At 32.0% G+C, this 22,448-nt stretch overlaps 4 protein-coding genes across 4 annotated transcripts; 2 read left to right on the top strand and 2 right to left on the bottom strand.

Moving 5' to 3' along the window:
* The first annotated feature begins 19 nt into the window (after positions 1-19).
* Cox7c (Cytochrome c oxidase subunit 7C) lies at positions 20-695 on the top strand. The gene is made up of 3 exons (XM_072890810.1): positions 20-217; positions 308-431; positions 570-695. Exons 1-2 carry the CDS (start codon positions 113-115, stop codon positions 422-424), a joined length of 222 nt encoding a protein of 73 aa, XP_072746911.1. The 5' UTR covers positions 20-112; the 3' UTR covers positions 425-431; positions 570-695.
* A 638-nt stretch (positions 696-1,333) lies between these two features.
* On the bottom strand, positions 1,334-11,585 carry LOC140664491 (uncharacterized). The gene is made up of 12 exons (XM_072889634.1): positions 5,521-11,585; positions 4,140-5,255; positions 3,914-4,048; positions 3,685-3,822; positions 3,391-3,566; positions 3,152-3,302; positions 2,665-2,832; positions 2,440-2,579; positions 2,125-2,286; positions 1,891-2,046; positions 1,659-1,749; positions 1,334-1,520 (listed from the first exon to the last, which is right to left on the bottom strand). Exons 1-12 carry the CDS (start codon positions 11,528-11,530, stop codon positions 1,459-1,461), a joined length of 8,505 nt encoding a protein of 2,834 aa, XP_072745735.1. The 5' UTR covers positions 11,531-11,585; the 3' UTR covers positions 1,334-1,458.
* A 4,339-nt stretch (positions 11,586-15,924) lies between these two features.
* Chpf (Chondroitin polymerizing factor) lies at positions 15,925-19,422 on the top strand. Its single transcript, XM_072890534.1, has 7 exons — positions 15,925-16,191; positions 16,274-17,088; positions 17,162-17,469; positions 17,610-18,200; positions 18,323-18,598; positions 18,665-18,848; positions 18,939-19,422. Exons 2-7 carry the CDS (start codon positions 16,443-16,445, stop codon positions 19,250-19,252), a joined length of 2,319 nt encoding a protein of 772 aa, XP_072746635.1. The 5' UTR covers positions 15,925-16,191; positions 16,274-16,442; the 3' UTR covers positions 19,253-19,422.
* Positions 19,423-19,906: 484 nt separating this feature from the next.
* On the bottom strand, positions 19,907-21,892 carry Eaf (ELL-associated factor). Its single transcript, XM_072890535.1, has 5 exons — positions 21,578-21,892; positions 21,184-21,415; positions 20,895-21,095; positions 20,179-20,495; positions 19,907-20,046 (listed from the first exon to the last, which is right to left on the bottom strand). Exons 1-5 carry the CDS (start codon positions 21,684-21,686, stop codon positions 19,946-19,948), a joined length of 960 nt encoding a protein of 319 aa, XP_072746636.1. The 5' UTR covers positions 21,687-21,892; the 3' UTR covers positions 19,907-19,945.
* Between the last annotated feature and the right edge of the window lie 556 nt (positions 21,893-22,448).

Below are 22,448 nucleotides of genomic sequence, written 5' to 3'. Positions count from 1 at the left end.
TCTTAGGTTGGCAATTCTGCTGGCTGAAGCAGACGACGAGTCGCCATCTTGCACGAGGGCACGAGGGTTGTGAGAAGACGTTGTTCGTTATTCTTGTATAATTTCGACAAAAATGATTAATCCGATGAGCGTGTTTACTCGTCAAGCGGTGAGGAGGTTTATGACGAGCGCGGTTCGCAGAGCTGGTCACGATCCTTATGAGGGTATCCCTGGATATGTAAGTGACAGTTTGTCCGATTACATAACATAAAGTGTGAAGTATGTTTATTGCGTAAATATCTTCTAAGCATTTTATCTTTTCTTGCAGAATTTGCCATTCGGTACGCAGAACAGGCATAAGCTGCTGCTCTATTTCATGCTCTTCTGCGGTAGTGGATTCTCCATTCCCTTCCTCATAGTTCGTCATCAATTGTTGAAGAAGTAAATTTCTGGTACGTAGCAGAAATGTTACTTTGAACTTAATATTTCCCTTGATTTCTTTATTCCTTGGATTTCATTGAGGAATATTACTTAAAATCGTAATCCAAATCTTTGATGAACACATATTTTAATAATAATTTTGTTTTCAGGTTGTCTAGCTGCATTATACTAGTGTAGTATCATATGTACCAATGCCGTGAGCATCATTTGGTTATACCAAAATTATTACAATAGGAAATGTATGTTTATAATAAAAATAATTCTTTAATGTATAACCTTTGTCAAATTTAAATCTATTTTTAAGACTGTATTATTTTTGTTATAAACTTAATTTTATTTTTAACAACAGCAATATTATTAAAATGATAGTAATCTAATTTCTACTATCTTATAAATAAGTAATTCATGACTTAAATAAGATATTTGTATTAAATGTTGCAGTATACAAATTTGTTTGCATTATTAAAGTATACATAAGTGGTATAATTTGTAAATAAGATAAAGAAATTTGTGTTTATAAATTACTTTTTATTGTTATTACTCGTTGAGTAAATCTCATAACTAAATGTCTAGACCATATGTCTTTAATTTGATCTTTTTTCTCATGTTAACAAGTCGAAACTATTATATGTGTACTACTATAAAGATAATTGTGCTTCTTAAAATCCTGAAAAAAATCACTTATAGTTTAGTGATAAAAATGATAGAATAGGACGTGAAGAACAAAAAATATATATAAATATTAAAATCAAATTTACAATATTTAACATATCTAAACATTTCATATTCATATGCTATGTATATAACATTTATAACATGTGTTCAATACAATAGGCATTCCATATAATTAATGCATTATTTAATAGGTATGATTATATCCCTTAACAGAGATAGAGAAATAATTATGTGCACACCAGACGGATATTATACACTCTTTTAGGTAGAATTAAGTCTAAAATATATTTGTACAACTTATCTCTTAGACTACATATAATTCTTCTGCGCTATTTGTATTTTCTGATATATCTCGCGTCTTTTTTATGTATCAAAATCACATTCTGGCAGTCGAGGTCCTTTACGATATGATTGTTTTGAATAATCTATACAAATTTACCATACATATGTATAAGAATATATAATATTTATATGAGTATTATAATGCAAATAAATTTGTATAATGAAGGAGAGAGAAATTACACTTTTATACGTTAATATTTTATATATTGAAAGATACTTACAGTTGTTATAATCTTCGTGAGATCGATAAGAATCTGGACAAAAGATCGGAGTATTCTTTATACGATGCGATCCCCATTTATCTTCATGTGCCTACAGTGATCAAAGACAGGAAAATTAATTTCAAGTAATAATAATTTTTTATTCTGCTAAATTAAAAATAATAAGACATTTAGACATTTTTGTTAATCAAAAATGTACATATATATATATTTTTTTTACGATTTTACAAACCCGTATCTTTTCGTATTTTCCTCTTTCGTTTTGCTTTCGACGTTTTTTATTTAGATAAAACTTTTTCTTTTTTTTCTTAGCTTTGTATTCATTATCCCATTGCTGATCTTGATTTTCACTTTCGTCTTTAATTAACGATTGCTCCTCTATAGGATCCTGTAGATTAAAAATTATCCACATTATCATTTATTATCATTCTGTCACAATCTCTTTTTTCAAATCGTACAATTTTACCTCTTGTATAAATGCGTCTTCCTTGGGTATAATACTAGCTATCTGCTTTACGCAGAATTTCTTTTTAGCACAGCAGATTATCCATAAGAATAGTAAAAATATCAATAGCATCACGCCGAGACTTGCTAAAGTTATCATTATAGCGGAGAAAGAACTCCACAGCTAGAGAAAAGTTACTTACGTATATATGTTATATGTATATATATATATATATGTATATACAATGATACATTTTACATTATATAATATTCTGAAGTAAGTGCGAGATGTATTAATTTATATACTGTATATTTGATAAATTGCGATCAGTTGTACCATATTGTAACAGCCTTTCGTTAATGGATCAGTACACGTGCGACAAACTCTGGCACCATGGTTCGGCTGATATGTACCAGGCGGGCACTTTTTACAGTACGATATTCCATCCTCGCTATAAGTACCCATATTACAAGGAACTGCAAGTACGTTTTAATTTATTTATATATCTTAATAATTTATATGTGTATTTTCTTCTTATAGTTGGGCATGAACATAACGTACCACAATGTGTGCCACGAAGACCATATCCGGCTGGACAGCTGGAAAACAGGCCGATATTGCTGGCTTTTCCGACAAATGCATTCGTCCTTCCTCTTTTCCATCTTGCGAATGTAGATTTTTCAGCGATCGGAACCAATCTCTGCTCATAATGAGGTAATCTGAAAATAACTATAGTTAAAGAACTCTATAGAAATGCTATTGTAAATTTTAAAGCCGCAACACATTCCTCTTCTCTGTAAAGCGATAAAATTTAAAATATTGATCAATTATTTTATAGTTTTTCTTATTGTCTGTAAGATATCAAAAGATAATATTTCTTAAAAAAATAGAAAACTTGATTTGTATTTATATTAAAAAATCTTTTGCTTTGTACATTATAAAATTTTGAATAATAATACATAAAATTGATATTCGCATACTGATATTACAAAAGAAAATAGAGGATGTGTTGCGACAAAATAAAACAAGTATATAGATATCGACTAACTAGTTTTCCCAAAGAAGATTTGTAAATTTTTACTTAGTATCAGCGAGAGTTTGTCCTGAATGGCTTTAAGACAAAAGACATTGCAATGTTTGGGATCGATTGTTATCAATTTGACGATATGCGATGGCAATAATAGAATATTTACTGTAATCTGTAAGAGAATAATAACACAATTTAAAATTAAGAGACCCGCTAAATAAATATAATATCCTTATCTTACTTAATATATCGGGACATACTTGGCTTCGAGAGCAAGATGGTGTTAAAATATAAGCATTGCAAATATTTGCCTCGCATATAATATCATTCAGCTTTACTGGAAGATATGTTATTAATATATCCAAATCCCTTTCGTCGCAGGATCGCGTATAGTAACGATTCTCACCGTGTACAATGTATCTAGGTAGCGTCACAACTATATAGAAAATTGTCTTTAGTTTGGCAAAATTAAGTTTCGCAAAAAAATATAACTCGATAAAATAAATTTCATCAATAATTTATCAACAATTAATAATCAATAATTAATAATCTACCTTGCAAATGAACTTCGTAGGTAGTTACTACAGGGTCTTCAGTTTCGGGACCCATGTATGTTGTGATACACGTGTAATTTCCCGTGTCTTTTGCATTTACATTTCGCAATTCTAAATCACCGTTTTCAGCTACAAAACCTATAAAAAATTCAAAACTTTAGATATCGAAATATGCCAATACCTTTCTTTCGAAATGTTAAATCGAAACAAATGTGTCATGCAAATATACCAAAAATTGCAATGCCATCGGTTCTTTTCCACGTGTAACTCGGTCTGCTAATACTCGATAGCCAAGTAATACCGTCATTGTCTTGATTACAAGGTAAATTGAGATTAAGACCAGGCAATGAAACAATATCATGATCTGAAAAAAGATAAAGGATAATTCTTTTGTAATATTGTCTTGCGTTGTCTTATAAAAATTTCGGTGACAAAAAATTGCAGAAAAAAGATACCATTTTCAAGTTCCAAATCGTTTTTAAAATCATCTTTCAGCTCTTCCAGTTTGATATATTTTTGGCCTTTCAACGACTCGGTATTGTAATGCGGCTGTGAAAATTCTCTACCTTCTTCCGCATCGGAATCCATCGAAATCACTATTTTATCACGAGTCTCTTTATATACACTGCAATTAAGCGCTTTAATTTCGTCCAACGAGAAACTTATTCTGTTTAATATAGATTTTATATTTTCAATTACGTTGGCGATGTCACAAATGCAATTTAAATAATCATGATTTTCTCTTTCGCGTGACACGCACATTGATTGATTTTTGTGATCAACAGTGATATTGGTTTCTTTCTTGTCATTCTTTTTATTGTTGCTACTTTTTGCTTGAGAATAGTGATTCGCAGTCGTTCTTATTGTAATTGCTTTGTCCGAATTTTTTTTATTTATGATACACCTATCTATACAACTTTTCGGAAAGCGTGATTTAATATTTTGTGATTGTTTCTTTTCAGTTTTATCTTTGATATTTGCATTTTTGTGTTTAATATTGATTTGATGCTTCAATTTATTTCCATTGACACTACACAACTTTCGAGTTTTCGCTATTATTGAATCCTCATTGTTGGTACGCGAAAACTTGTCAAGTTTTCCTTTTCCTTCAAAATTCTGTTCGTAGCGATTCAATCTGCGCAAATTTTGCGTATTTTCTTTTGTTATATTTTTAAAACCAATTTTTCGCTTTTCGATAGAAATATTATATTTTCTCGTTTCATTATTGTAAATGTTTCGTTTGTGGTAACGTATATTACGTTTCGTTTTTACGTCGGTATTTATTTCATTTTTTAAAACAACATAAAGACATGTTGTTCCAGTAACAGATATATCTATAGCTTTGCTTTTATCAGTTGTAATACTAAATGGAGCTGACGGTTCCATAACTTCGAGTTCCCAATATCTAGTGCCACCCAGGTGATATGTCGTACTTTTTTCTGTAGGCCATACTTGATCTAATAATTTTGTTTTACTTTCTATCTTATTTTCATCCTCATCTCTGTCGTCTAAAAATTTATTATCATGTGTCATCGGTTTCAATGTCGTACGTTCTTCGTAATTCATGTAATCTAAAATGTAAAAATTATTAAAAATGAAAATTATTACAAAGAAAAATATTTTTATTATATTATAATCTCAGCTTATATAGAAAGAAAAAAAAGAAATAAGGTATAATATTATTTGAAAATGGAGATAATAAAAGCTACAATTATACAATCGACTGTGTGCAAGAATATTAACAAATATAATAAATAAAAATAAATAAATCCATAGAAATTATATAATGATATTCGAGATATATAAAGATATATTAACAAAATTTTTTAATTATACTTTCTAACATATCCTCGAAAGAATCTTCTTCCAATTTTTCTTCCTCTTGTAGATTGTCTTCCTCTTGCAAATCATTTTTCTTTTCAAATTCATAGTACGGTGTTGTACTCTTAGCATCTTCCTCAAATTTATTGACATTAATGTTGTTATTTGACTCAGACATAATCATTATTAGTTCGTTTTCATTTGGTTTAGCAGATATTACTTCATGCGTTTCTCTGTCTTTATTATAACTGAGATGTAATACATTCACTGTGTAAGATTCATTTTCTTTTTCATCTAAATTCTTTTTCTCCCTTATTATACTTGTAGTTTTCGGATTCGAAACACTGGTGATATTTTTTGTCGCCCAAGACCGAGTACTTTTCTCTGGCGACAAAACATTTCTTTTTTTAATATATTTGTCATTATTTAAAAAATTATTTCTTCGTGTAGGAATTAAGTTTTGCTCGAGGAAAGCGTTTCTTTTTCCATACTTCTTATTATCTAACAACGTTGCCGTTGGTTGAAAGAGACTGTCATAGGGATCAAGAATATATTGTTCATAGAGAGGAGTTTTACCTCGAAAATTATGGATAGAATTTTCTTGCATATTAATAATGGCAGAAATATCCTTTAAAAAAGATTTCCCCTTTTTTTTATAAATTCTAGTGAAACCTTTAAAATGTTGCATTGGTTTCGTGGTTTCGTTACTCAACCATTCATAATATGATAATTGCAAGTTGTTGATTTTACGTGTCGTTTCTATCGCTTCTCTTCTTCCTCTATAATGAAAATCTGACGGAAAATTTTGAAATTTTGACTGCCTAATTTCCTTCATATTTGTAAATGAGAGAAGCTTTCTGCTTAAACGATCGACTGACTTTTGTTTCCTATTTTTTTCAGGAAAATGTGGCACACACATTTTCTTAATTACAAAAGGAATTGTTATATTTTCCAGGACGTTGAGACATATTCTTTTCGTCACAATCTCCTCTTCAGCTTGTGTCGTGATCTTTTCGGGAACATGTCTTGTCCACTCTTTCTCTTCAACCTCTTTTACTTTTGTAGTCTCGCGTCGAGGTGTCGTTATCATTTTTGTAGTAGTTTGCTTTTCTTTCTTTTCGGTTACCTTTTTTATTTGCGTTGTTAGTTGAGTCTTTATAGTAGTCCTCTCGGTCGGTGGCACAGGCGTTGATAAACTCGTTGGCACAATCGGTTTCTCGGACAATTCAATTAATGTGTGCATTTCTTCTTTCTCAAGTTCTTTCATATACTCTTTGAATGCCGTTATTTCTCTCTGTAATCTTTCCTCTCTTTCCAGCAACATTTTTTCTCTCTCCTCCAGTTCGCGTTCTTTCTTGCGCAATTTTTCTTTCAGGTTTTCTATTTCTTCATCATATTCTATCTTTGTGGTTGTGCTAATAGCTAAAGCTGTAGTTGTTTCAATAAACACTGATGTTGGTGATGTGAATGAAAATTCACTATAAATTTCTTCCGTAGTATACGAAGGAGGGGTTGTAATTGAAATATGTAAAATAGTGATAGTCGCTGTAATTCGACTAGTTAACGTCATTGTAGATGAAATGAATGGAAATTCAGTACAAGAGGTCACATAACTCGTAGTATATCTTTCCTTTGTAGTACGAGTTGGAATCGCTATTGAAGTTGCACCAGTTTCATATAAACTGATGCTAAATAGAGCAGTAGATGTAGTGAATTCGTCAATAGCCAAAGTAATCGGGCTGGTAAACATCATCGTAGACGAGGTAAATAAAGGTTCACTCAGGTAAACGGTTCCATAACTCGTAGTATACATTTCTTTGGTAGTGTAAGGAGTGGTGGTTTCGATTGATATTAAACTGACGTTGTATAAATCTGCGATAGATGCAACGATATATGACGTCAGAGTTGTATAATTTGTAATATATATTTCTTCTGTCTCTTTTGTAATATACGTTACAGAGGTACTTTCCTCCGTAGTATAAAGCACAGCTGTTTTCTCTGTTATCTCTGCAATATATGTTGAAAATGTACTTTCTGTTGTAGCCGTCTCTTCTGTCTTTTCTGCAATGTATGTCGCAAATATTTCCTCTGTGATATACAGTGGCATTGTCTCGGTTGAAATTGTAATAATTTCAGGCAAACTTAACGTACCAACAAGAGGCGTGATTTTAATCTCTACAGTAGGGACTAAAGTTAAATTTTGTACACTGACAGTAACGGGAATTATGATTGTTTCAATAATAGTAGTCGTAACATAACTCGCAGTTGTACTAGTTATTAGTGTAGTATTCTCTGCTTTCTCCTTTTCATGCTGCATCATTTCCTTACGCTTCTCCTCTTCCCATTGTCGCTCTTTCTCCTTTAGCCTTTTCTCTTTTTCTGTCATTTCTTTCTGTCGCTGTTTGAGATCATCGAGTAATTGCAATAACTGTTTCTTTTCTTCTTCTCGTCCGATTTTGCTCGTAGTTTGCCTCATTGTAATAAATTCAGTTTCAATTTCTGGGGCAATAAATATTGTGGTATACGGAGCAATCTCTTCTTTAGTAATTAACATTGTCGCCAAAGTGGTTGCTTCGGAAGCGACTTCGATAGCAGTTTCTATCTCTGAGAACGCGGTACTCGCGGTTGTTATTCCAAAAGCTTCTCTCTCCGATAACGTTGTCAGTGTTGATGACACGAAAAAGGAAGTTAATTTCTCTATGGTAAATTCAGTCTCCGTCGAAATTCGCTCCGAAGTCGAAGTCCTCTCTAATTCAATCTCCGAAATTTCTTCAGGTTGTGTGATGAATTTTGACACGGTAATGTCGTACCATATCTGCGTCAAAAATTTCGATGTAGGTTCTGTATATTTGGCAGGAATCGTCAGGGATTCGAGCGGTTTCGTGATAATTTCGAAAATTGTCGAAGGAAGAAGAGTGTATTCTTCGGTTGAGCCGAAAGTTAATGTTGTCGATTCTTCCTCTTTACTCGTAGCGGATGTTGTAAACTCGATTCCTATTTTCATTGTCGTTATATTCTCAATAATACTCATTGCGGATGTTTCCAAAGCAAAACTCGAAGTAAATTCTTTTTCAGTGTAAAGTATTCTCGTAATAGTTGAAATGGCATGAGTATAAATCGATGTAGAAATTGTCGAATACATTGTAAACTCTAAAGTTTTTGTTCCATACGAAGCTGTTGTGCCTTCAAAAGGCGGACTTGTTGCTGTTTCCGTGGACAATTTTGTATATTTTTCTGTACTCGATGTCACAGTCATCCTCTTTATCGTAGTTTCGTACTCTTCATAATAATACCATACATCGGGTATTTCAGTATCGTATTCCTGATACTCTTCATATTCTTCGTAGAACGGTTCTTTTGCTATGTAATATTCTGTTTCGACTTCTGGAATTTCTTCAGTGCTTGCTGCCAAAGTTGAAAGAGTAGATTGAACTGTTCTTTCGATAGATGTTGTAAAACTCTCTAAAGTATACGTTATCGATGGACTTGTTAATGTCATTATGAATTCTCTTTCCTCTGATATAGTTGTTGATAATACTTCCGTTGTAGTGGCGGGCGTTTCCGACGTAATTAATACTGAGGTAAATTCGGACAGTGGAGTAAATGTCATTTCAGTTTTTAAGATTGTTATCTCCTCTGGTTTTTCAGTAATTGGCAACAATGTGGTACTTGTGGTTATCAAACTTGTCTCTGTGGTAGTTTCTCGTAAAAGCGAAACAGTCGTCACGGCTATTGTCGATGCCAAGCTAGTATTCATGATACCTGTTTCATTTACAAATATTGTACTTTCTGTCACTGTGATTTTCGTAGGTATCGATACTGCTACAGTTGTGGAAGTGATATTAGTAATCTCTTTAATCAAAGAAGATTCTTCAGTTATTGTAGTAAAATTAACAGCAGTAGTTTCTTCGATCGTTGAAATTTCTTCACTGCTTATAGCAGTTACCGTTATAAATAAAGTTGTTTTTCCAGTGGTTTCAATAAAAATCATCGTGGTAGATAATGGTAGATACGTCATTAGAGTTGTCGCTTCTGTGATAATAGTTCTTTCTGTAGTGATCCAAGTTGCGATACGCTCTTCCGTTGTTAGTTCAACTAAACTCGTTGTGGAAACTATTTCGGTTAACGATACAGTTGTTAAAGTTGTAGTCTCGGCCATTTCTGTCGAAATTGTGCTCAAAGTTATTTCGCTCGGCGTTGTACTTATAGCCACAATTGATGGGCTTAACGTTGTAGGCGTCGTAATTTCGAACAGAGATGTAGTAATCGAAGTCATCGAGAGGGTTGTAGTCTCGATTGTTGCTGTTTTAAACGTGGTAAAAGTTGTGGTGAAAAGTGTTTCATTTATCACGGTACTTGCTTCTAAGAATGGCGTCGTAGTTATTAATGTAGTCGGTAATGTTTTAATTGTAGCAGACGTTATTGAAAAAGTGGTAATCTCGATCTCTTCTGTCAAAAAGGTAGTGGAAATTGTGCACGGCGTTTCGCTTAACGTTGTATTAGTAACTAGGAATAATGGCGTTACGGTTGTTAATTTCAATGATGTAGTTGGAACTGTAGTTTTAACAGAAGAGGTTGTAATAGCTTCTATTGTCGTAGTTAAAAACGTGCTTGAAATCGTAGTATATGGCGTTTCCCTCAGCGTTATATTCGTAGTCGATAATGGCGTTGTCGTTATTAATTTCAATGATGTAATTGGAACTGTGGTTTTAACAGAAGTTGTAGCAGGTCCTTTTGTCCTTGTTATCAAAGTAGTTGGAATTGTTTTGATTGCAGTCAATGAAACAGGTATTGCCGAAGATGCTGAAGTGCTCTCAATCGTTTCGGTGATTATTAAAGTTTTGATAGTTGTTTGAATTTTGGTAGTTATTGGAATTTCAATTAGCGTTGAAATTTCAGTAGTCGTTAGAGGTTTAGTGGTTGTTCGATTTACAGTAGGCAAAGAGGTAATTGTTGAAATTCCAGAAGGTGTTAGAATTTTTGTAATTGTAGGTTCTGTCGTAACAAGAATTTCGGTGCTTGTTGTAGATGAAACTACGATAGTTGTTAGAGTTGTGCTAGACGTTGAAGTTTCATTAAGCGTTGAAATTTCGCTGATTATTGGAATTTCAGTAGTCGTAGGAGTTTCAATAGTTGTTGGGATTTCTGTAGTTGTTATTTCTTCCGCTGTTATAGTTTTCTCAATTTGCGTCACCGGGCTTTCTTCTTCCGGCGTTAAAGTAGTTATTACAATTTCTGTCAATGTGCTTGAAATCGTTTCCATTTTTTCCGAAGCTGTAGGCGAGCTTGTAACTGCAGTAGTAGTAGATTTTATGATAGTAATTTTACTAATTGATGTTTCAGTAGTGCTTTCAGTTATTTGCACAGTTGGAGCAAATCGTATGGTTGATAGAATGGTTATATATGGCGTACTTTCTGTAGTAGTCGAATTTTCTATAAACGTCGTTTTAATCTTTTCAGTCACTAAACTAGTTTCTTCTATTATTTTCAAAGTACTTGTTGGAATGTGAGTTGCAAACGTTAAAGCTTGCGTCGTAAACGAAATCATGTCTTTTATTTCTGTTTCTATTCTTGTAACGTATGTAACCTTACTCATTGTAGCTTTATACAAAGTCGTATTCCCACCTAAGGTAGCTGTAAATTTGGTTGGCATTATAGTTGGACTTATACTTGTAATTATTCTTTCAGTTACAAAAATAGTTTCTTCTATCGGTGTTGTAGTTTGAGGCTTTTTTGTAATTATCAATAATGTTAAAACTGGCACGGTGGCAGTTGTAATTTGAATTGTCAACTCTGCAGTTTCTCTTGTAAATGGTGCTACGGTCGAAATTATAAACAAGGATATACTTGTTTCAGCAAGGAAACTTTGTGTTACTTCCGTCGTCAAAGTTATCGATGTACTTTCTAAAATTTCTTTCTCAGTAGTCACGAGTGCCTCCTCGGTTGAAATTCTCGAAGTAGTTGCGGGAATTGTGATTCTTAAAGTAATGTCCGTCATACCTTCTATAAATAGTGTTAATAACATGACAGATTCGGTTGTCGATTCTATCGTTGTCGGAATGATGAAAGTTTCAAAATGCGATGCGACAGTCAACGCTGTCATTTCAGTAGTAAATATCTCTTCATCGATCAGAAAAATTGAAATTTCTGTTGTATAAAGTTGTGGTAGTGTTGTAGGCATTGTTATCGTAAAAGCATTCAACGTAACTGATAATCCTGTCAATGATATAGATTCCACAATTTCATAATCTATTTTCTGTTTTGTCGTAATTTCAATACCTATCGTAGACGTAACTCCTCGATCTTCATACATTTTTGTATACTTTTGTTCTTCGTAATATTCGTACTTGGCACTTGTTAAATACTCGTATAAAACCGACTCGGTCACTTCTGGAGATTCTTTTCTCCACGCCATTGTTGTTCTCGAAGTGATAGTCGTTGATCTTTCAATAGGATACGACAACGTTGTTGCTGTAGTTACAAAAAATTCTGTAGCTGAGATTAGCGACTCTGTTACGTTCGTCACGATTTCAGTCAAACGTTCTATATAAGGTCTCTTCGTCATGTTCAACAATTGAAGTATGTCAAGGTAAGCCGTTGGTTCCCTGTGAAATTGCGGATCGATGGGAAAAAATTTCTTATCTTTATCACGGAATAATTTGCTCGTTACATTGTATCGCGCCAATTCTCGTTTGTTATTTGATAAGAAATTCACCCGATTATCCTTATCTGCAGACACATCCGAAAATATTGATAACATATCATGTCCTGCCAAAGAAATTGACTTATTTCCTCGAGAATCTTGCGTATGTCCATTACTTATAAAATTGTTTTTATTTGACACATTGTTTTTGATCAAACGATATGGCGATATTACAACGGGTGTCGTTGTACGTATCACTCTTTTTAATTCAGATTCGAACTGTTGGATCGGCTTCTCTTGCACTTTATAATTTTTTGTCAAAGACTTTAAGTTTCTATTAAATCTCAAATGAGGCAATATAGGCTTCTCAACGTTATTCGATTTGAAAAACTTGTTGTCATTCAATTTTCTCTTTTTAAGAAAGTTTCTATGATTATTTCGCATTTTTCGATTACTGCTAACCGAGCTTTCATGTCTCTGTAACGGTGTCAATTTATTTACAAAGGAGTCATCAGTAATTTTTCTCTTAAATTCTGCATCATTATTTGGCTGATTTATAATGCTTTTGCTTTTGATCCGCCTCTTATCTAAAGATTGATTAAATTGATCAAAATTGTCCTTGCTGTTAACTGCATTCGTGGTTTTTCTTTCTTTACTCTCTCGCTCGATCCTCGCCCATCTGACAACGTTTCTCTTATCGCACAGTCTGTTCTGTACGTTGCTAATGCTTTGGTTGACCAATTTAACAGCAGTTAGCAATTTTTTCAGTTCTGAGGCTAACGGTTCAATTGCCTTTAATAAAGCGCGTGGGTTCCCCACATTAGACTGCTTCTTCAATGACCACTCATCAGAAAGTAACGAAGTGGCTGTTGTATAATCTTCGATATTAAGAGATGAATCCAATTTAATAGTAGTACAATTACTAAATAATGTTTCATCTATAAATTTATTATCATAATTGAAAGCGTTAGAATAAGTTGATTTCTTATTACTATATTCGTTTGAAATTGAGATTCCTGGTTCTATATTATCTTTATTTATATCTTGATTATTTAAAATATTCTCAATATTATTAACGAAAAAATGACTGGGGAAGGAATTATTATTTTTATTTACGGATGCAAGAAGGTCGAAAGTAGATTTGTCTTGCGTTGAAATATTACCTTTAAAATTTATTCTATGTTTATTTTCATTGCTTCCTATTGATAATTTAAAATCGCCCTCTACATTTTTTGATAAGTCAAGTAACTCTTCATTATCATCCATTTTGACATTTTTCAAAGTGATTAGTGCATCTATATTATCATCGAGAGTGTCAAATGTATTTTGGCAATTCATAGTTGTCGATTCGATAGTAAACTCGTTATACTCTAAGGAGTTTTCATAATTTCTGCTATCTGGCTGTGAGTTTAATTTATCTAATTTTATCGCAGATAAAATATTCGATTGGCGGTTATTTTCTTTAGAATGCAAAGGTACGTAATTTGGCATATCGAAAAAGGAAATTGTCGATGAAAACATGGGTGAATCGGAAGGAACGATTTCAATATTTGAGTCAATATCCGCGGAAGAAATATATTTATACTTGGGAATGCGATGAGTAATTTGTTGGTCGATTATTTCAGGAACAGCGTTGATTAAATCGGGACGAGTCTGAAAGGCAATATCTGAATACAAAAAATTTGGATAGGAAAGTGGCGTTAGATTTTCTGTGTTTTTTTCGACGTCACGAGGATCGAGATCAGTATATAAATAATTATCGTAATCAGATAAATGGTGATTATTGGAATCTTTATGATGAAGATACGCTCTATTTATATCTTTCACGTCGTGGTGCATATGTGTTTTGAAGGAGAGAATGGCCGATGTTGCGTTTCCTTTATTCTTATTTCTTTCTGATAATTTATAACGCTTTGGACTCAATCCATCTGTACCTGTTTCAGAATCATATTGGATATTCTTCAAAATGTACAGATCCTTGGAAACCGGTACTAGCAGGAATCTTTCATTAGAAACTGTTAGGTGCTCATCGGATAAATCTTTTTTAATATTATGCGGATTTGAAAAATCTTTTTCATATCGAAATGGCTTGGAGTTCGGTGAATCTGCGTTGACAGATATTTCAGGAGAATATGCAGAAGGTGATATCTTGTTGGTTAATTTTTTAAAAACGGATGTTCTTACATTAGACTTTGAATTTGGGAATTTGGAAAATATTAAATTTTTATTAAGAACTTTTGTATCGAATAATTTGTATAAATTTTGATGTCGGTTGTTAGCGACAAGAGAATTCGCTTTAATCGAAGAACGATAAGAGTTTAAATTTTCAGATTGTGGCCTCTTTAATACGAATGAGGATCGATTAAACATTTCTGTTTGTACGATCATCGGATTTGTCGTAGAATTCAGATCAATTGCAGCAACCGTTGGTTCCGAAATTTGCCAGATTGGAAGTCCTCGTGTTTTCGCTAATAAAGAAATCTCTTCTTCATCGATATCATCGTCATCATCATCATTCTCGAAAAGATGCGTGATATTCGCATCCTTCGTACGTTCCTTCTTTTTTCGGAGACTTCGCTTGACTCGTGCTAGCTTGCTATTTAAAATTTTTCGATTTTGCGGTAAGCCGTCAATTTGATTAATTAATAACGATTGTCCCCTACGCTTATTTGTCTCCCGAATCACGTCATCGTCGATAAGATTCTCGATTATCTCACGTCGTATCGCTCCACTTTTTGGTCTAAGGATATGCTTTATGCCGTTTCCTAAAAATGTTTAAAGAGAGAGAAACTGGGAGAGCACGTGCTAGGAAATGTTAGGAAAATTACTATCTATTATATGTTATATAAACGCTAAGATGATCTTTACATTTGATAAAGAAAACATTTGAGAAGAATTTATGTATATGTCCAAATAATTACCTGGCATCGTCCTGGTGGTCTCACCACCGTCCGCGATTCTTGCCACATAAGTCGCAATGTAAAATACGACAAGAAAAACGATTCGCATAGCGTCATATCACGGGCATTCTTAGAGGCAATCGTATGCTCGCGATTTCTGCGTACCCTAGCCGTTATTTTGCATCGTGAATTTTCCATCGAGCATTATACAATAGATACTGTCATGGAAAAGCAATACTTATAGCGATCGCACTAACACGAAGTCTGTAACAATCCGTAAATTTTGCGAGAATTAACATGAGTAATATGTCGATAATTGACAAACGTTTTATATCTGTATTTATATACATATATATATATATATAGCATTTTTAAATATATTTATACGATTATTTAATTTTAATTTTTAAGATTATTTAATATATATATACACTCAAAGTATTTTACAGAATACATTTGAAATTATACAATTCTGTATGTGTCACGTGCGTAAGAAGTTGCATACTTGCAGGCGTTTCGCAATTTTCATCTTGTGTGTGTGATTGCCATTCGATCGATAATTAAATAATCGTATAAATATATTGGAAAACGCTATATACATAAATACAGATATAAAACATTAATCAATGATCGATATCATTGCTATATGATTGACATTGATTATATAATAATTAATATTTCATTAATAATGATAATTATAAAAAATGTATATATAGAAAAAAACGATTTGTTTATATTTCATATAGTTTTATTAAAAATTCTTTGCTTGATTGTTTCAGAAATAAATTCAGAAACTAATTTGTTTACATTTCGTTCTCTATATATGCACGAGTGGCGTTGAAGGACACGTGTAACTCGATACGCACGTGTGCGTGTATGTGTGATATGTCAAACGAATGATAGACTATTTGCGCGAACGAACGCGTGTACGTTCTCTCTCTCTCTCTGTCTTGCTCTCTCTATTGTATATAGTTAATAGAATTTGTCGTATCTATTATAGAAACAAATCGGTGAATGGAATGCAAGTGATTATGATTTGATAATTGTGAAAGGATTAACTTAGAAGAATGCACAAGGAATTTAAATATCGAATCTCACTGAAAAGTTAAGGTTATCATGACATTTTGATAAACAGCATATACAGTTAGTAATATATTATATATAACACAATATATTATGTATCACAATATATATTATAATTTTTTAATATATTATTTATTTACAGGTACTGTCAAACTACTCAAAATGTCACATTTTTACTACAAAATGTTACACTTTTACTACAAAAAATTATCTCTTTTGTGAAATAAATATTATTAAAATATTATTAAACTAATTTAAATCCAATAAGGGAATAAAAATTGAAAGAGCAAAAATTTCTGAAACATAACAAAATGAGGCCACTATTTAAAGTTTTATATTCACTCTGTTGGAGTAACGCTTACTTGATAATGGGTATATGTATGGGCCTAAGTTTCAGTCTATTATTGATACCAATCGATATTGACAGACAACATGATGCAGCAGAGTCTTTCGATCATTTCTCGAATACTTTGGAAGACATAGATCCTTATGAGCCAAGAATAAACACCGATAGTAAACCACAACCAGTGCAGAAAGCAAAGAAAGCATTTGTACGTCCGAGATACTATTCAACAGAGCTTGGAATTAGAGAGAAAATATTTGTAGGAATTATAACGAGTCGAGAGCATCTTCACAGTAGAGACGTAGCACTGAACAAAACAATCGCTCATATAGTAGACAAAATTCGTTATTTCATCTCCATACCAGAAGGAACTAAACCAAACGTTTCCTTTCCTGGAATAGTGGGATTTACTGATACAAGAAGCATTTTGAAACCCTTTCATGCTTTGAAATACATCATTGATAACTATTTAGAGAGCTATGATTATTATTTTCTAATTAAGGATGTGAGTTATGTAAATGCGAGAGGTCTGGTGGAATTCGTAAATAAAATAAGCGTCAGTCAAAATGTTCACATAGGTGCTCAAAGTGAAATTAATACTTATTGTTCTCTAGGTAACGTACACATTTATAATTTAAATAGCATGTATGTGAATTAATTGATAATTTGAATAAAAATTATTTTCAGAATCCGGTATTCTTTTGAGCAATTCTGTTATACAAGAAATTAAAAATAATCTAGACTGGTGCGTCAAGAACGCATATTCAGATTCAGATGATATTAATGTTGGTCGCTGTATTCTTCATTCCACTTCTATGCCTTGCAGTAACCGAGTACAAGGACAAAATTTTACATTTACAGAATTGAAACCAGTATTTAATTTTGAGAAGGACTTTGCTCGCTTGACTGATCAAAATGAATTCCAAAATTCACTATCCATATATCCTATCTATGATCACATACTTATTTATAAACTTAATATGTACTTTGCTGCGGTAAGTTTTTTAAAACAATATAAAACAACAAGGCTGTATTTTTACAAAAAAGTTCTATTCTATATAATCTATGTATTAAAAAATATTTTATAAAATATATATGCCTAATTTTATTATATAACATGACACGTTGTTTTCAGATAAATTCCATTAGAGTTCACAAATCAATTACCAGTATACGCAAAGTGATATCTACGACTGCACATTTAGGCCCACCGAATCAACGTAATGTATCATGGCCTATTGGAAATCAACCTGGAAATAGACCCCTGGGACGTTTCGATATCTTGCGTTGGTCGTATTTTAACGAATCTCACGTTTTTTTCGAGACTGACTTCGTTAATATTCAAGAACTAAGAGGTGACGCAAAATCCGATATAGACTATGTGATAAACGCAGTTACGAATAATATTATAAACAAATACGACGGCAAACTAAGTTTTAAAAAGCTGCTAAATGGTTATCAAAAATTTGATGCATCCAGAGGAATGGATTATGTACTCGACATAGCATTTAACGAAGTGACCACGGGCAAAGAAATAAGGAAGAGAATCGAGGTCTGCAAACCGTTAGGAAAAGTAGAAATCATACCCGTGCCATACGTAACCGAAAACACAAGAATTAATATAATTATCACTATCAATTTGAACAAAAAACAAGATGCGTTAAATTTTATGGAACATTATGCACAAGATTGTATGGAAAAAAAATATAAAACCTTCCTCATGATGGTCAGTTTAAATTAAATGTTTTTTTCATAATACGCGTTATGAATAATGCATTATAAATATGTTACGAAATATTAATATTTTACGTTATTTACACAATATTATTTACAATATTCTTTTTGTAGGTTCTCTTGTATAATTTCGATTCACCATCAAAAGGCAAAGGCGATGTCTTTTACGAAGTAAAAAAATATATATTAATGCTGAATGAAAAGTATAAAAAGGATCAATCGAGAATTACTTGGCTTTCTATACGATTGCCTAGCAATGTAACTTCTATAGATTTAAATCCAATGTTAAAGATTGCTGTGACCGATTTATGCGCGAAAAAGTTTTCTCCAGAGAGTTTGGTTCTTCTCATGGAAGTAGGGACAAAATTGAAAATAGATTATTTAAACAGAGTAAGTACGATGAACCGATATATTGATAATTATTTTGTATATAATTAATTTATTTGTATCTTCCAGGTTCGTATGAATACCATCAGTCGCTATCAGATATTCAATCCGATTCCGTTTATCGAATTTCATCCTGATATAATTTACGCGGATGAAGCAGCTCCCAATGAGGTGGATGTTAATAGCAATTACGGAAAATACGATGAACAGAATTATAACAATATCGCATTTTACATCAAAGATTACAACGCAAGTATGAAGCATACAGCTCTATCAATTCGCTTTGAGAGAAATCGATTCTATTATGATTAAAATTTAATATTTTTATCAAAATGTGTTTCAGTGCGGCAAACAGTCGAAACAAGCATTCCGTTAGCACGATCCGATAAAGATATTGCTACTCTACTGAAACTTTCCAAGCACAGTCCCGTAACTTCTCTGTTTGAAATGTATGTATCCTTCAGCAATATGCATATATTTCGCGCGGTAGAACCAACGTTAAAAATAAAATACAAAGATATTAATTGTGACGACGCTTCCAACGATAGTATTCATAACAGTTGCCTTAAACTGAGAAATAATCATTTAGGTAAACGTAGTCAACTGGCTAGACTAATATTAGATTATCAGAATTATCAAGCATATAAGAAAGCGTAGAAATTGCAATATGTATTTTTTACAAAAAGAATCACTATTTATTAATATATATATATATATATATTACTATTAAACTTTATACTTTCACATAAAATTAAGAGAAAGTAGATATATTTACATGAATACCTACAATCTAGGACAAAAATACAGCATATAGTGAGGTATATTTTTCACACAAATTTATACATGAAAATGAAATAATTTACATATAAATATTTTATTAATTTATATATATATTATATTTGAAATAAATATGTGTAATTAATACAACGTTAGTTTATGTATCTTGTAAACATTAGATCTAGAGTTTTATGCTTCAGAACTATAAAAAAATAATTGCACTTTTTGCAAGTTATATGTATAAAATTTTACAAATTGTCTTCATTGTAATTGATATGAAATTCTATAAACTTTTTCTATATATTTTATCAGTCTCGATTAGTAAATAATGTATCATAATAAAAAAACAAATTTATTTTGACATAATGTTCACACACTTTCTTACTTCTATGATAAATTGTATAATTTAATATAACTGTAGTAAGAAATCAGACAAAAAAAAAGAAGTAATCTGAAGATTTTTTTATCATAATTAATAAAATTGTTATATTATTAGCAGAGATACTGCTAAACAAAAATAATAAAGTTGACTGTTTAAACAATTTTATTCTGTATTTTATTAACAAATCATCATTAATCACTATCAGATTCTGATTCTGATAACTGTAAATCATCATTTAAAAGATTATCTGACATGAACAATGTAGGCGAAGCTGTTGTACCATTTAAATAACCTAAAAAAATATAACACTTATCAATTGGAATATATACTTATATATATAATTTTATCATATAAACTTTCAATAAACTTTTAATTATAAAAAAAATAACATTAGAGAAATTTTTTTGTTACACAATATATTTACCATTACTTGCTGCTGGCACTGGGATAGTCTCAGTTTCATAATCGCTACCTGAACTATCCGAACCTGAACCTGAGCCTGAACTGCTCGAACTAGAATCACTTTCTAAGGTAGTCGATTTTGTATTTGGTATCGAGTTGGTTTGAATTGGAGGTGGAGAAATAGTTATAACTGGTGCAGAGGAAGATACAGGCATCACTGGTGCAGAGGAAGATACAAGCATCGCTGGTGTTGATAGCACAAAATCATCATTGTCAGACCCAATCATCGGCAAACTAGCTAAGGTTGATTGTCCACTTGACGGTCGCACAGGTGAACCACTGAACAAAATTATACTCAATTAAAGTATAATCGATAATTTTGTTTTCTTACATCTTGTATATGAAAAAAAAAAAAAAAAAAAAAAAAAATATAAAAAACTTTAATGGTAAGTAGTAGGCAAATCAATCAAATATAATTAAAAATATGTCTTGATTTAATCTTGTAAAAAATGCTTGACTAATTGATTAATTTGCTTACTGCTTAATATTGTTTTGTCCAATATTTAACACAACAGCTACAAAAAATTTTAACAGTTAAATACTAAAATATTTAAACAGATAATACCAGACAAATAAGAGCTAAACAGAAACTAGAAAAATATTTATGCTTTTAATCTGGAATATATCAATCTAAAAATAATAAAAAATGTTTTAATATAACTTATATAATAAACATACTTATTGGTAGAGGTACTGGGTGGACTTCTTTTATCATGTGGCGATGCCTGTTGTGGACTCTGTTTGGGATGCAGTTGAAGCAAAGGTTCTTTCTTTTTCCCACTAATAACTTTGGTTCTGCCATGTGCCCTGCCATATGGAGGACTTCTTTTAACCTCAACAGGTACAGAGTTACTATTACCATTTCGTTTAGGTTCCGCACTGCAAATGATACAAGATATTTTCATTGAGATTTGATAAAGCACAATAGACATGATAGGATAGATATAATAGGAATGCAATAACATACCGTGTTTTTTTAACTTGAATATTTGCAGTTAGCTTTTCTAATGTAATGTCTCCAGTAGTCTTGTCAAATATTAGAACATATTCTTTGTTATAAGGCCTTTGAGAACCTTTGAACACAGTCTGAGGGGCCCCAGCACCATCTAAATGTGGAACTGTAACTGTTATCGTATTATCTGAACCTACATCAACTTTAGCTACCTTTGAATTTTCAACGCTCGCAGGTTTAAAATCATCTGAAAAAAATTATACATTATACAATCGATATTCTGAAAATATCGTATTTTTCCTTCGTACTATACAGGAAAAATTCTTATCTTAGTTTACATATATTCTTGACTTGTGACATTGCTCAAGCAAAATATAACAATTACTCATCTCGAAATTATAATATTTACATTTTAAGGTATGAAACTTGGAACTGTTGCTTGTGAAACTCGGCCCGAGTTTGAGTTCACGGACTTCGGGGCCTAATCCTAATCTTTCAACCATACTAATACCTTGCATTTTATAATTTTTCTTTTACTTTAATAAATGAACTCTGTTATAGGTATTAGAACGCAGTATTCCTTCTTTCTTCGTTCTTCGTTGAACGTTACTTGGTTTTCTTTGAATGTAATTATAAGGATCAAACGCGAAATAAATATGTGATGGCATCTCAATTCACAGATGTCAATTTCAACACCATTTTGCTTTTTCCAGGAAATGACCCCGACAGAAATGCGAGTCACGTGATAGGTAGCAAATTTGTACCAAATTTAAAATGATACAGTAGAATCTTTATTCTGGAATTATGGAGAGAGAGAGAGAGAAAGAGAGGTTGTCTTGTTATTAAAAAAAAAAATAATACAAACCGCGATAAAAATACATATTTTAAAATTAGCGTCAATTTTTCTATTACTTCTCGTTCTATTAGAAAATATTGAAGAGACTATAATTGGATCAAATTAATTAATTAATAATAAATAATTTATTATTACATTTATCGTTGCATTTCTCGTTTGACAGCTAATACTTTTTTCAAAGAATAGAGCTCTCATTGGATGTCGCTCGTCGCTGGTCACTCATCGCGTCCAGTGTGTGAGACCTAATATAAGATCTAATCATCTGTCACCGCATAATTGTAATCAAGCCCAAAGTAATCGAGCCCATGAAAACTATCCATTAGGTAAAAAAGGCGGTTTAGACAGAGAGAAGTCTGACAGATGCCACGGTCCGGTTTTACGTAATCCCTGAAAGCAATACGCCCTCTGTGGACATTCAGCTACA

The sequence above is a fragment of the Anoplolepis gracilipes genome, chromosome 4, assembly GCF_047496725.1.
Source record: "Anoplolepis gracilipes chromosome 4, ASM4749672v1, whole genome shotgun sequence".
NCBI classification, from domain to species: domain Eukaryota; kingdom Metazoa; phylum Arthropoda; class Insecta; order Hymenoptera; family Formicidae; genus Anoplolepis; species Anoplolepis gracilipes.
The sequence above is the reverse complement of the archived record's forward strand: the minus strand, read 5'-3'. Positions and strand labels throughout refer to the sequence as shown.

What these genes read in the sequence shown, in the direction of transcription:
- Cox7c (XM_072890810.1), top strand. Translation starts at nt 113, where the DNA reads ATGATTAATCCGATGAGCGTGTTTACTCGTCAAGCGGTGAGGAGGTTT. An exon ending in ATGAGGGTATCCCTGGATAT is followed by an intron (nt 218 to 307) that starts GTAAGTGACAGT and finishes CTTTTCTTGCAG; the next exon opens with AATTTGCCATTCGGTACGCA.
- Eaf (XM_072890535.1), bottom strand. Translation starts at nt 21,686, where the DNA reads ATGCAAGGTATTAGTATGGTTGAAAGATTAGGATTAGGCCCCGAAGTC. An exon ending in ATTCAAGTTAAAAAAACACG is followed by an intron (nt 21,096 to 21,183) that starts GTATGTTATTGC and finishes TATCATTTGCAG; the next exon opens with TGCGGAACCTAAACGAAATG. An exon ending in AGTGCCAGCAGCAAGTAATG is followed by an intron (nt 20,047 to 20,178) that starts GTAAATATATTG and finishes ATATTTTTTTAG; the next exon opens with GTTATTTAAATGGTACAACA.
- LOC140664491 (XM_072889634.1), bottom strand. Translation starts at nt 11,530, where the DNA reads ATGTTATTAACACTATTTATAGAAGGTATGACGGACATTACTTTAAGA. An exon ending in CGAAAGGCTGTTACAATATG is followed by an intron (nt 2,287 to 2,439) that starts GTACAACTGATC and finishes ACTTTTCTCTAG; the next exon opens with CTGTGGAGTTCTTTCTCCGC. An exon ending in TCACGAAGATTATAACAACT is followed by an intron (nt 1,521 to 1,658) that starts GTAAGTATCTTT and finishes AAATTTGTATAG; the next exon opens with ATTATTCAAAACAATCATAT.
- Chpf (XM_072890534.1), top strand. Translation starts at nt 16,443, where the DNA reads ATGAGGCCACTATTTAAAGTTTTATATTCACTCTGTTGGAGTAACGCT. An exon ending in TAATACTTATTGTTCTCTAG is followed by an intron (nt 17,089 to 17,161) that starts GTAACGTACACA and finishes AATTATTTTCAG; the next exon opens with AATCCGGTATTCTTTTGAGC. An exon ending in AAATAGATTATTTAAACAGA is followed by an intron (nt 18,599 to 18,664) that starts GTAAGTACGATG and finishes TGTATCTTCCAG; the next exon opens with GTTCGTATGAATACCATCAG.